Here is a 13,850-nt window from a genome sequence, read left to right on the forward strand (position 1 = left end):
CAATTTCTGGATCGTATTGTAAGACTGCGTTTAGTTTTGTAGGAAACCGCCAAACTGTCTTCCAAAGTCACTGTTGCATTTTGTATTCTCACCAGCAATGAATGAGAGTTCCTGTTGCTCCACATCCTCCCCAGCATTTGGTGTTGTCAGTGTTCCAGATTTTGGCCATTCTAATAGGTGTGTATTGGTATCTCATTGTTGTTTTCATTTGCATTTCCCTAATTGCATATGATGTGGACCATCCTTTTATATGCTTGCTTGCTATCTGTATGTCTTCTTTGGCGAGGTGTCTGTTCAGCTCTTTTGCCAACTTTTAATCAGGTCATTCATTTTCTTATTGTTGAATTTTAAGAGTTCTTCATAGATTTTAGATAATATTCCTTTATCAGATGGGTCTTTTGTAAATATTTTCTCCCAGTCTGTGGCTTGTCTTCTCATTCTCTTGACATTGTCTTTCATAGAGCAAAAGTTTTTAATTTTCATGAAGTCCAGCTTATCAATTCTTTTTTTCATGGATTGTCTTTGGTGTTGTATCTAAAAAATCATTGCCATGCCTAAGGTCTTCTAGATTTTCTCCTATGTTATCTTTTAGGAGTTTTACAGGTCTGCATCTTTCATTTAGGTATCTATAACTTCTTGCAAATTGATTTCACCACTGTATCCCTAGACCTGGCTCACTGCCTGAAACATATCAGATACTCAATGAAGATTTGCTGAATAAAAGCAAGTGTATGTATGTATGTGTATATATGTATGTATATATAAGTTAGAAAATTTAGATCAGTTTTACATTCTGAATAATAAAAATGGCTAGAAAATAGAATAAAACCTCAGTAAGCATCATGAAGAAAGAATTAATTATATATAAAAAATCGTACTATTCATAATGCATAATTTTGTTACTGTAGTAGAAGTTTATTATAAAACGCACACTGGGGACCAAGATAATGCCAAAGGAATAAGTTTTCCATAGGCTAGTGACAAAGATAGATTGTGTAACTTTTATATACATTGAAAACATGATTATAATCCTTCAGAAAAGAAAACTTTTACTGGACTTTACCAAGCACAATATTTTGGATTTTTAGCAACTTTGTCTCTAAAAAGTTAAATGTGATATGACATTTAACAAAGATTGTTTTTCCAAGGGTGTCATAATTTGTTAAACATGTGTACCATATATGCCGTCATGAGAAGAGGGAAATAAAGAGTAATATTTATGGATAGTGGGTGCCCTTATATTTTCCCTAAATTCCAGACAAAGTTAAGAAGAAGGGTTATTGTGACTTTTTTAGGGGAAGGGGGATCCCATTAAGACCTCTCGGTTGAAGAAGAGCGAAGGGGTGGAGTCATTTCTGTTGATTTGGTGATTCATCTGGTTGGTGCCATAACACAAATTCCTCAGGAAGTCAGTTGTCTCAATAATATCTACTTTATTTAAAAGAGTAAATTATCATTCTCAGTTGTTGATTTAAAAATTCAACGTTCAGAGAGCCTATGACTTAGCCAAGGTTCTTTACAAACTTGGAGGGGTGTGTTGCAAGAGTTAAAATGTGATTTTGATTGGTATCCGTCCTGCATTTAATATGTTAAAGACACACAGCAAAAACTATATAAAAAGTAACATATGACTCTTAAAAAGATGCTGAATATATTTCATCCTTTGTTTTATTTTAAAATTCCTTCATTTAAAAAAGTATGTACATGATAAAATAATTTTGGTATACAACTTCAACCTCACTGCTTTCAGGGTGAGATCTTGTTGGCTGGAATGTGTCAATTATTAGATAGTTCTTGTATTCTGGAAAGATTCTTTGGCAGTTTTTGGTTCAACTGACGATTTAGAAAAGACTTAAAGAGCCAGGTTTCATTTGGAATTTAGCTAATGAAAATATAGTCCAATTTCTTCAAGGCAAAGTCATGGACTTAAAGAACTAATAGGTTTTTAGGCTTATTTACATACCTGAGAGAAGATGATAACACCAAAATCCATAATCAACAGCAGGTAAATGCCGTATCGATCTGTTTTCTATTTCAGCCTATGCTAATTCCAAGGGGAACTGCTGTCTTTTGAAAACAACAAACAGATGGACAAACTTATGAAGCCAGTGCGTTTCAAATAGCAAGCAAGGTATTGCTTACTGTCAGTGCCATTTGTTATTTCTTTTTGTTCTGTTTAATATTTGTTAAAATGCCAATATTTGTTAATTTTCAATAGGGCGTGTTCTTGGAGTCACTTTTCTGGGAATCAATAAAGAGATATGGCTATCCATTTATACTTTCTTTCCTAGTTTCCCTTATAACCAAAAGTTTGTTATTACAGGATGGTTTCAATCAATGTAGTTGGAACAATAGGAAATCAAAACCGGAACACCTAACAGGTAGAGTTTGCATAGCTGGAGATTTGAATGAAAACTCTTACTTTAGTTTTATTCACTGAATTTTTTTTCACAGCTCAAGTTTAAAAAAAAAGGATGACTTTACTTCCTTGTTCAGATGGAACTATAAATTAGACCTAGATGTCAATAAATCTCATAAATCTTTTAAAAAAACTTGGTCTATCACTTAAAGAACAGCTTAAACACCACCCTGAGTTTACTTGATATGCTATTCATTGTGTGGTATAAAACTAAAGGGACATTTGACTCCATCACGTCTAAGTTTTTTCTCCTTTTTATTTTGAAGGAGACTGCTGTAATGGTGAAAACCACAAGCTATGTGTAACCCGTTGGTGGGATGGTTAGGAATGCTGCTGCTCTTGACCGTGTTCACTCATTCTGCCCTCAAACCAGCGATGCCTCCAGTGATTAAGCACCAACCTTTCAACATTTTCTGGGCTGCTCCAACAATTCAGTGTGAACATTTCTTCAACGTGGATCTGAATCTTCCTTTATTTAATATTTTATCAAATCCCTTAGAGACTCAGAGTGGATCAACAATTGCCATAATTTATCCAAATCAATTAGGGTATTATCCTTATTTCTCTCAAGATGGAAAATCCTTTAATGGAGGGATACCACAGAATATGAGCCTTTCTAAACACCTTAGGAAGACTGCTGATGACATTGCAAAAATTGTCCCTTGGTGGAGATCAGAAGGTCTTGTTGTCATTGACTGGGAAAGCTGGAAACCTCAGTGGGATAGAAATTGGGGCAATAGAATGATATATAAAAACTACTCCTTAGCCTTCACTAGAAACCACCATCCTGATTGGTCAGAAATGAAAGTGAAAACAGTTGCCCAAAAGGAGTTTGAAAATGCTGGAAGAAGTTTTATGAACACTACTCTTGCACTGGCTTTGGAAATGAGACCAAAATGTTTATGGGGCTTTTATCTCTATCCAGACTGCTACAATTATGACTACAGGATAAATCCACAGATCTACACAGGTAAATGCCCAAATGATGAAATTTTCCACAATGACCAGCTCCAGTGGCTATGGGAAAAAAGCACAGCACTTTATACCTCAATATATTTGGATAAAATATTGAAATCAAGCTTAAATGCTTTGAAATTTGTTCATTATCGAGTTAGAGAAGCCATGAGAGTGGCTGAAATGGCTACACATGACTATGTTTTGCCAGTTTTTATTTTTTCCAGACCATTTTATTTGCACAGCCTTGAAGCTTTGTCACAGGTAAGAAAAAATACAGTCACTCACCAATAAAATGGAAATTTAGTAGAATGACTATATATAAAATCCAGGAAAAAATGTTTTAGGATGCTTCTTTTCCCTTAATAATAGAACACTATTCTATTATTATATTTCTTCGAATGTCAAGCCAATTCTTAAACAGTGTCACTGACAATTAGATGTTTAGTTAGCATTTTTAGGTGATGAGTCTTACCAGCTTAACACTTACAGAGGTTTCCTACAGAACAGTTGCTAAGCTTGAGTTAAATCATGTAACAGATAGATTAATTTTAACCAGGGAAAAATTTCAGAATCACCTTTTTAATATAAATGAGTGGCAACAATTTTCTAAATCAAAAATATATAAAATACAGCTTTGTTAAATTATTAACCAGCTATATTTTTTGTTATATTGTATTTTTATGTTTTAGCTGATTGGGTTAACTGAAAAATAACATAAATTCTGTTGATTTTTTTCTTTAAGAGTCTACAGTGTCATCTGGTGGTTAATGTCAAGGCATTAAAAGTGATTTATATAAACAGATAGACATTGATTGTCCTTAAACTTAACACAAGGCAGGAAGCACAGAGATGTGAGAATGAGCTTGTTTGGAAGACTGAGTTTGCAGACACTTGGAAGTGTTCAAGCTAGATTGTCATTTAGATGGGATATTATTGTAGGGATTCAATCATTGGATGGGTGGCTAGACAAGAAACCTTCAATTCTGCATCCATGCCTGTGGTCTGACAATTCTGTTATTCCTGTACCCAACACAAAGCAGGGCCAGTGGATAGAAAGCTCACAGCTCACTTTCTTAGACCACTTATATTTGAGATAAGGGCATTTAAAAGCAGTATCAATTCTTTCTCAAATATTTCAGAATAAAATCTATTGATCCAAACACTGTTAATTAAATTTGACGTTTCTATCATTGCAGGATTACTCATGGTTATTCAAAATGGAATGTTTGTTCAATAAGTTTAGGAGGAAAAGAATCATAGTATCATGACAAAAATTTGGAGGGTCTCAGAGTATCTAATCCACTTCTCATACAAACGTAGATTGTTTCTTACCTGGCCTCTGTTTTAGTACTTTTTGATGGGACTCTCCCTATTCCAGAGGAAATCTCCCATTTTGGAACAATATTAAATCCTAGAAAGTTCTTGAGTATGAGTCTGCTCTGTCTCTGAATAACCTCATACCACCACTTCTGATTCTACCTTCTGGTGCAACATAGAATAAATCAAATCTTTCTTTCAGTTCTCCAGATATTTTGAAGACATCAGCCATCTACCAAAGTCTTCTGAATAATTTATTTCTCAAATAACAGATCTCTCAAACCACATCACTTTCTCAGCTCCTTTTGGGAAAAAGACTAGATTATGTTTATTCATTCAAAAATTATTTATTGAGTGCCTAAAATACGTCAGGCATGATATATTATTAATTATAATAGTAGAAAAAGATAATTCATACAGACAGATATTTTATCTTTATAGAAAATGGGAGAATGATATGAACCACATTTTAATGAAAGTCTTGTTCATAACTTTCCCATTTTTTGCACTATTAGACTTTAGAAGTCAATTTTAAGAATCGCTTCTGAGTTCTACTTCAGAAATCAATAGATGACATATCCTCCTCATCAAAACTATAGAATTACCTGAATGTTACTATATTGAAGTGTTTTAATACTATTCTATTGCCTTCCATGTTTCGCTATCAACAAACAGTATGGATCTTTCTCACCTATTTTCTAAATAACATAGCTTTTCAATGAAATCATTTAAAACACTCTTCTTGATATTTTCTTTCAGAAGTGTCTCAATTTAAATAAGAGACGATTTATGTTTAAGGAATGAGGTACTAGTTAGTATAATGGAAGAATGATTTCCTTTCTTGTTGTATTACTTAGACAAATTACAGAACACAAGTACTAGTATCAAGGGAGACTTCCTATAATGAGGAAAGATTCGCTGTAGCATGGCCGTTTTCTCAGTCTGGTCTTTGAATACGCCACCTTTGCACAGGATCTCTGATTTTCCACACCTCGCAGGGAAGGAAAGAATGCAGATTGCTCAATCAATCATGCTCTCTCTTTCATCCCTCCCTATTTCCTGCTTCTTTGCTCTTGGTCTATAATCATGAACATAACCGCCTCAGTTTCTCATCTTGGTGAATTATAGCCTCCTTAGTCACCCAACTTGAAAGTCACTTGGATGCCTCCCTTCTCTTTCCATTATCCAATAGGTAACCAAGACTCATCTATCTTAATTTCCAAATAACTCTTCAATCTGTTCCCTCTGCTTTACAAGGACTGACACTGTCTTTGCTGAGGTGCTCATCATTTCTCACTGAACAGTTTCCAACATCTCCTAACTGGTGTCCCTGCCTACCATCTTGACTCCCCCCCTCCAGGGCATTTTTTATGTGACAACCAAAAATATCATTCAAAGTTGCAAATTTTGTCTTTCTAGTACCGAAACTTTTTTGTAGTTAAGTCCTAATACTTCAAAATAGCATAAAAGACTCTTTGTATTTGTATCCTGTTTATATGCAAGGATTTAGATGCCTAATTTCTCCACAGATCTCCTGTGCTTTGCCACAAGAGTTACTGGCAGTTCTCTGGATGGACCATGCTTTTTCCTACACATGAGCCTCTGCTCCTATTCTTCCTACTGGACACAAAACTTTGCTCTCTCCGATCTGTATTATGAATTTATACTCATTTCTAAAGATCCATCTGAAATTTCACCTCTTCAAGGAGCCTTCCCAGCCTCTTCCAGGAAGCATCAAGCATTTCTTCTAATCTATATGTGTCTTGTAGGTGCTAATATAGAGCTTAATTTATTATACTATAATTACTTGTTTACATATCTATCTCAACCATCACACTAAAGCACTCTCTCAGGGACAGGAACTAGAATCTATTTCATTTTTATATTTTCAGTGTCTAGAATATTGCCTGGAATATCGTAAATATATATCAAATAAAAGTAAGTATCCAAGGCAGAATTACCTTTTCCAATTCTGCTCTACAGTCCTTTGTTTTAGAAATAAAGATTATGTTATCAATGTGTTCTTTACCACAGTTGATGGGTTGAGTCTTGTGATTGAATTGTCAATGGCTAAATATGGTTGGGCAGAAACTGCTTGCGGTACTTCTTTTTTCTAGGAGGACTTAGTACATACAATTGGTGAGAGTGCTGCATTGGGGGCGGCAGGAATAATATTGTGGGGAGGATATGAGTACGCTAATTCAAAGGTAAGCAGTGATTGCTCTGTCAGCATCTTGAATATATTCTAGATGTTGTTTTTTGTTTTAATTTTTCATGTCAAAGGCAAATGGTTGCTGATTATGTGCTCACCTGACTTTAGTGAAGTTTAAAGACTACAGAGACTAACATTGTTTGAGCACCTACTGTGTACCAGCCACTGTGGCGAGTAGAAGTGCAGAAAGAACACCAGCTTTCCAATCAGACAGCCCTAAGTGAGAATTCAGTTTTTACATTCTAGGAGCGTAATCTTGGGCGAGTTATTAATCTCTGTGAGTCTCAGTTTCTTCATCTAAAAAAAAAAAGTCCTGAAATAAAACCTACTCTACAGGGATTGTGGTAGATTAAATGATATAATATAGATGTGACAAAAGAAAAAGAATACTAAATTAAAAAAATAAATATTATTTCATCCACACTAAGGAGGATGGAGTCTCCAAAAACAGTTCTTTATCTTCTGATTACCTATGATAAAAATGCTTATGGAAGGAAAAACATCTGTGTATAAAGATGTATTAACAATCTACTCTTGACAGTAGTGCACACACAAAATAACTTATTTTTCCACAACTGACTTTGAACATGCTCTGTTGGTCTCCTGTCTCACTGCCTACATGAAAATTCTGAGATCATAGTTTTTCCTTACTTCCAGGTATTAACAGATAGTCCCATCTTCAGGTATTTTTTGTTTCATAAAATTAAGAACAGCTGTCTCTCTCTCATTTGGCATAGCACAAGTCAGCATGATGGAGTTGTTAAGAGCAGGAGGCCTGGAGTTGGACTGCTTGGATTCCAGTGTTCACTTTTTGTCATCTAATAGACACGTGACCTTGCCCGAGTCATTGACTCTACAATTTCTCTATCTGTAAAGTGGGAAGAATAATTGTATCTATCTCACAGCCCTGAGAATTACATTATTAATAGATGTAAAGCACTTAAAAATGGGGCACCTGACATACAATAAGTGCCATATAGGTGTTGGTTATTGTTATCCAGGTTAAAATTTCTCACCCCTCCTCCTCACATCCCAAATTTGGATCTCAGGTATGGGGAAGAGGAGTATGGTCGGTCCCTTTGTTCATTTGCTTCAAGGACGGGGGCAGGAGATAGGGTTGGGGAGGAGGCAAAGTGGGCAATGTAATTTTTATTTATTTGGTGCCATTTCTAATTGTTTTTGTTTCTTTAAGGTATTCCTGCATGGCTGCCATGTGGGGGCCAGCTTTTTCTTGCATGAGGGGCTGCTGAGATCCCTCATCCCCCATGCAACTTGCACCTGCAAGGTTTTGCTCCTGGGGCACTGGAAAGAGGGGCTTGGCATATGCTGAAATGGGGAAGGCTGCCAGAGTCGCAGGCTGGGAAGACAGTCAGGAGATCAAATTAGAGAGCGTTAAGTTTGAAGTGCTTGTGAGACATCCAGGTGGAGAGGTCCAATAGGCAGGTGGGTATACAATCAGTTCAGGAATGGAGTGTGGGAAATACACACTTGGGAGTTCTACTTAAAGCAATGAGATGGGATGAGTTTTTCTAGTGAGAGTATAGCTCGAGAAGAGGTCCAAGAATTAAGCCTGGGGCACTCCAGTGTTTATGAGGCAGGGAAGATGAGCAGGAGCTAGTAAAGGAGACTAAGAAGGAGCCTCCAGTGAGGTAGGAAAAAGCCGCGAGTGTGATGTCCTGGGAGTAAGTGAAGAAGGTATTTCAAGGAATAGGGCTGAGACAGAACAGGGGATGCCCAAGGTGAACTTGATCGTGTTTACCTGTGTTCTATGCTCTCTTTCATTACAGTCTCCCCCCAGTCTTTTCCTTTCTTTTTTTCTGTTCAATGGTTTGCTTGTTTTTCTTTTATTCCATCTGTCCTGGAAACCTCTCAGATGCTTCAGACAAGGAATCTCATTCTGGCTAAAAATAGCATTTGTTCCTAAATATAGAATGAGGCTGACCTAGACTGAATGTGCCTGGATCAAAAACATTCCACATAGGATTTTCAGAACCTGTTACTGTCCAGAGCGATACCTTGTGCAGCTGTCTGTCGTTAGGAGCTTTATTCTGCCTTTGACTTTCCATTGGAACCCTCTAAATCCTTACTAGATGGATTCACTGTTCTGGGGCCTCTTTTTTACTGAGAAAATATCTTAGTGTTTTAAATTAATTGGAGTTTAATTAAGAATTAGTGTTAATATTAATCAAAATAATTGGAGCACTAATAGAAAACTCAATTTATGCTATTAATGAATCTACTAGGATTTTCCCATAGTCCTTCCTATATGGATAAAGGCAGGTGTTTATCAAGATTCTAGCTGGATGCTTCTGGGTTAGCCGATAATATCGTTTCGCTTAGGCTAGCCCATCCTAGGAGCAGTAAAATCACCAATAGGTGGAAATGTGTCCTCCTGTTAAAGCCCAAAGTTGTGGATACATCAATAACACCTAATGGCACACTTGTAGAAAGACAACCTTACTTAGCATCTTTGGACCCTCATTTATCCATGGGTTCACTTTCCGCGGTTTCGGTTATCCGTGGTCAACTGTGATCTGAAAATGGTGAATGGAAAATTCCAGAAATAAGCACTTCATAGGCTTTAAATTGAGAGCCATTTTGAGCAGCATGATGAAATCTTGTGCCATCCTACTCCATCTTGCCCAGGACACTATGTCACAATGCCTACGTCATTTACCTCACTTCATTTCATCATGTAGGCATTGCATGTATCATCTCAGATCATCACAAGAAGAAGAAGGATGAGTATGGGACAATAAGATGTTTTGACAGAGAGAGAGAGAGACTGCATTCATATGACTTTTATTACAGTATATTGTTATAATTGTTCTATTTTATTATTAGTTATTGTTGATGATTAGTTATTGTTACCATGCCTAAATTATAAATTAAACCTTATCATGAATATGTATGTACAGGAAGAAACATAGTATATATAGGGATCAGTCCTATCCACACTTTCAGGCATCCACTGGGGGTCTTGGAATGTATCCCCCTTGGAAAAGGGGGTACCACTATATACGAGTACAGGGACTTGGGCATTTGTCTGTAAATAATATTTTATATTCTACCTCCTACAATGTGACTGATGGGTAAATAAAGTATAGTATATTTATACTACGAAATACTGATCCACAGCTAAAATGAAAACACCAGAGATACATGTCTCAACATGAAAAAAAATTTAGAAAATGTTAAGTTTAAAAAGCAAATTGCAGAAAATAAAATATTCCAAGCGATATAAATTTATATAAAACTTTAAAAGCACAAAATAATACTACATATTGTTCATAATTACATGTATATATGTAGGAAAGTTATAAAAGCATGGATGCAAAGTCTACTCCCCCAACTTCAGGAGAACTGTTATCTCTGTAGAGATAGGGAGAAGACTGGGAAAGCTTGGCAGTCTTAGAAAAATCTGACCTCATGTTGACATAAAGCAACATTTTCAGTGTTGAAAATGTTTCATAATTAAAGTTAAATTAAAAAAAATCCGATATAAATTATTATCTTCTTAAAGTGTTACTACAAATATCTCTTTGTATTAAGGAATAGTCTCTAGTGGGAAAATGTGTAATTGTCTTCCCCTGAAAATGATATGGAGTTGGTAGGTCATAGTATTTCTAACCAGACGTGGATCTTTCTCCTCAGTCTTACCAAATAGAAAACTTAAGGCATTAATACCACCTGCATAATGGAACGACACTTGGAAAGCGACTAAATAGATCTCTTTTTTCCAACAGGAGGCATGCTTGTCTGTGCAAAAGTCTATTCAAGGACCGTTGGGCCATTACGCTGTTAATGTTACGTCTGCAGCCAAACTCTGCAGTCAAAGTCTATGCAACAATAATGGAAGATGTGTTCGAAAAACACTTGAATCCTCCTCATATCTGCATATGCCTGAAAGTAGCAGTAAGAAATATGTCCTAAATAAGAGCTTCAAATTCCTCATTTCTCCAGTCAATAAGCTGAAGACAATAAAGGACATGAAGAATGCATTTGTGTGTCACTGCTATTATGGCTGGCATGGAGAGTCTTGCCAGCAACGCCCTCCAGATCTCCTGAGAGGGAAGAATAAGGCTTCTATGGCAAACTTTAATTTCTCAGTTTTTCTCAGCGTGCCCTTATCTGTGATTCTGTTGAATTTTTTTACCCCCTACTACAATGTCAATTTTTCCTTGAAATACGAAAGAGAAGAAAACGTTGATTTATTTTTTCTTTAACTTCAACCTACTTCTAAAATATTTATTGGCTTTAAAGTAAAAAAATAACTAATCATTGACTGCATTCCTTGATAGAGTGATTATTTACTGGGTGCTTACTTCATGCTGGGCACTAGGAATGTGGAAGTGAACACACCAAAGTGCCTGTCCTTGGTGAGCTTAAATTCTTGTGGGAAAATGAATGAGAATAAATGAACAATAAATAAGCAAGTACATATATATCAAATGGTGATAAGTGCTATGGGGAAGAATAAAGCAGGTTTACGGGATTAGGGAGTGTGAGGGAGCGCAGGAAATTTTATATAATGTAGTGCAAAGGCCTCCTTAATGAGCTCACCGTAAGACAGGAGGAGCAGGTCACAGATGTATCTGGGAAGAGTCTTCTCAGAATAGGGAATAGGAAGAGCAAAGGCAAAAGCCTTAAGGTGGGATCAGGTTTGGAGTGTTTCAGGACATCAAAAAGGTCAGTGTGGCCGATGCAGGAGCAAGAGTCAGGGGGGAGGGCGGGTCATTAACTTTTTCAAACTAAGAATTGAGTGAAGGTAATTTTTTTTTTTAATAATTGAAGAGAAATTTCTGAAGGAAAGCAGGTCAAATAAGATATAATATCTATATTTAAAAAAATAAATATACAAGGCTGGCCCTGTGGCCAAGTGGTTAAAGTTCCATGTGCTCTGCTTTGGCGGCCTGGGGTTTGTGGGTTTGGATCCCAGGTGTGGACATATTCCACTCATCAGCCATGCTGTGGAGGCATCCCACATACAAAGTAGAGGAAGATTGGCACAGATGTTAGCTCAGGGTTAATCTTCCTCAAGGGAAAAAAGAGGAGGATTGGCAATGGATGTTAGCTCAGGGTGAACCTTCCTCACCAAAAAATAAATAAATAAAATAAGTAAATAATATACACTTAAATTTTGTAGTAACAAGAGCGTCTACTATGATTAGATATTGCAACAATGTTCTTGAGACTCCAGTCGTATATAAAAAATTAAAAACTTGTAATAAGGTCATATGGGCCATGGAAAACACAATAACATGGGAGGTAAAGAAGGCAACCATTATGTTATAGCTGTTTTCACTCCAGGGACTGGTAATTCCTAAATAATACAAGTGACCCAGAATACCAAGTCATAGAGTGAGGGGGATCCATACTAAATGCTGTAGAGTTCAATTTTATCCAAAGTATCTAGGGCTCTTGGAAATTCATTGGCAATCGTCAATATCAGAAGGTAAGTCCTTTTGGACTCCCGTAAGATGGAATTTATATGTGAAATTCTTTGATTTGATACTTGTTGGTTTATTAAAGTATACCATATTGAAGCAATTCATCTCCTTTCATCTCCTTTTCTCAATGAGTGGCAAATCATTTGAAAAATTCATGTGGTCACTTGACCTGACCTAGTTATAACCCAGATTATCTTCTTTCATACAGACTCTGATTATAGTACCCCAAATGCTATTTCCCTCCTTAGTTTAGGGAAGAGATTTTCTTGTATATCTTTCACATATTGCACTTTCATATGTATTTCGTTCTGGAATACATACAGAGCTTTGATTGATAGATCACACTCAGATTCAGACTTGAATTCATTTGTTTGTCCATGCATTCATCATTCATTCATTCATTTTCAGGAGAAGTAAAAGTTAGAGGCAGTAAAATATAGTAAGCTAAATTGAGGTCTATTTGCTAAGTTTCCCTGTTGCGTTGGTATCCTGCTACACCAAGTCTGCAATTACGGTAATTAGATTCTTGTGAACAAGAAGAAATGTTTTTACGACTATTAAAGTTGGCATAAGCCATAATAAGTGAAAAGGAATGCTGCTTTTATCCTTTCAGTGATGATAAATTTTTCAACAAGATTACATCAGGATTTTGATATTCAACGAATTCCAATAAAGCAGGAAAAGGCAAATATTAATAAATATTATCACCATTTTGAAGATGAAGAAAATAAGATATGTATAGAATGAGAGGTATAGCCAATTTTATCCAGTCATCAGTGAATACATCAAGCATAGGAGACACATTGCTGCTCTCCAGTGTTTAAACATACAGTGCCGCCCAAATAATCAGGGTGCAAGGAGAAGGGTTGAGGTAGGTGAAAGAAAAAGGGAAAATATATGGAAAATACGTGAAGAAAATAGGAAACACCCCAATCCTAACACCCACAAGAAATCATCTTTTTCTAAATTAAAAATAATGTTAAATTTTATTTCACTTAAATTCAATAGCAAGCAAAAGAAACTAAAACCAAAAGAATTGCCACATGTCTAATAACAGATTCTTCAAAATTTTGGTTTTTAAAAAAAAATTGTTCAAGTTAAAAAAGCATCATGGAAAACACTGAATTTTTGTTATAATTTATTTTGATGAGTAATTTGGGGTTTCCAGTCTATAATATTTAGTCAACTATCTCATAAAAAGAGAAGTCATCAATTATGTCTAATCCGAAGAGAAATACACACATCTCTATTTTTTTTAAATAAAAATATCAAAATTTAAACTCTATTTCTATGCTTTTGATAATTCTCCAAGAGACATTAATAAAGGATACATCTGTAAGCAAAATATCTTGTAAATACTACAAGTCACTTTAATAGATGAAACGTACCTTCTAAGATGATAGGTGGTACTTGTTAGAAACCAGAGTTCCTGTCTCTCTCCTGAATTACTTGTACAATGACACTGCTGTCTAGGGCAGCGTTGTTTCTTACCTCC

General features: G+C 35.8%; 1 protein-coding gene across 2 annotated transcripts; it reads left to right on the top strand.

The window, feature by feature from the left end:
- The first annotated feature begins 1,789 nt into the window (after nt 1-1,789).
- Nucleotides 1,790-11,195, top strand: LOC139082900 (hyaluronidase-4-like). Of its 2 annotated transcripts, XM_070616469.1 has the most exons (4): nt 1,799-2,005; nt 2,686-3,637; nt 6,811-6,900; nt 10,652-11,195. In XM_070616469.1, the coding sequence occupies exons 2-4, from the start codon at nt 2,717-2,719 to the stop codon at nt 11,129-11,131; spliced, it is 1,491 nt and encodes a 496-aa protein (XP_070472570.1). In that variant the 5' UTR covers nt 1,799-2,005; nt 2,686-2,716; the 3' UTR covers nt 11,132-11,195. The 2 variants fall into 2 exon arrangements, with proteins under 2 accessions (XP_070472571.1, XP_070472570.1); XM_070616470.1 differs by lacking the exon at nt 6,811-6,900 and having other exon boundaries at nt 1,790-2,005.
- The last annotated feature ends 2,655 nt before the right edge of the window (nt 11,196-13,850 follow it).

Source organism: Equus przewalskii, chromosome 4 (genome assembly GCF_037783145.1).
Source record: "Equus przewalskii isolate Varuska chromosome 4, EquPr2, whole genome shotgun sequence".
NCBI classification, from domain to species: domain Eukaryota; kingdom Metazoa; phylum Chordata; class Mammalia; order Perissodactyla; family Equidae; genus Equus; species Equus przewalskii.

What these genes read in the sequence shown, in the direction of transcription:
- LOC139082900 (XM_070616469.1), top strand. Translation starts at nt 2,717, where the DNA reads ATGTGTAACCCGTTGGTGGGATGGTTAGGAATGCTGCTGCTCTTGACC. An exon ending in GCCTTGAAGCTTTGTCACAG is followed by an intron (nt 3,638 to 6,810) that starts GTAAGAAAAAAT and finishes TCTTTTTTCTAG; the next exon opens with GAGGACTTAGTACATACAAT. An exon ending in ATGAGTACGCTAATTCAAAG is followed by an intron (nt 6,901 to 10,651) that starts GTAAGCAGTGAT and finishes TTTTTCCAACAG; the next exon opens with GAGGCATGCTTGTCTGTGCA.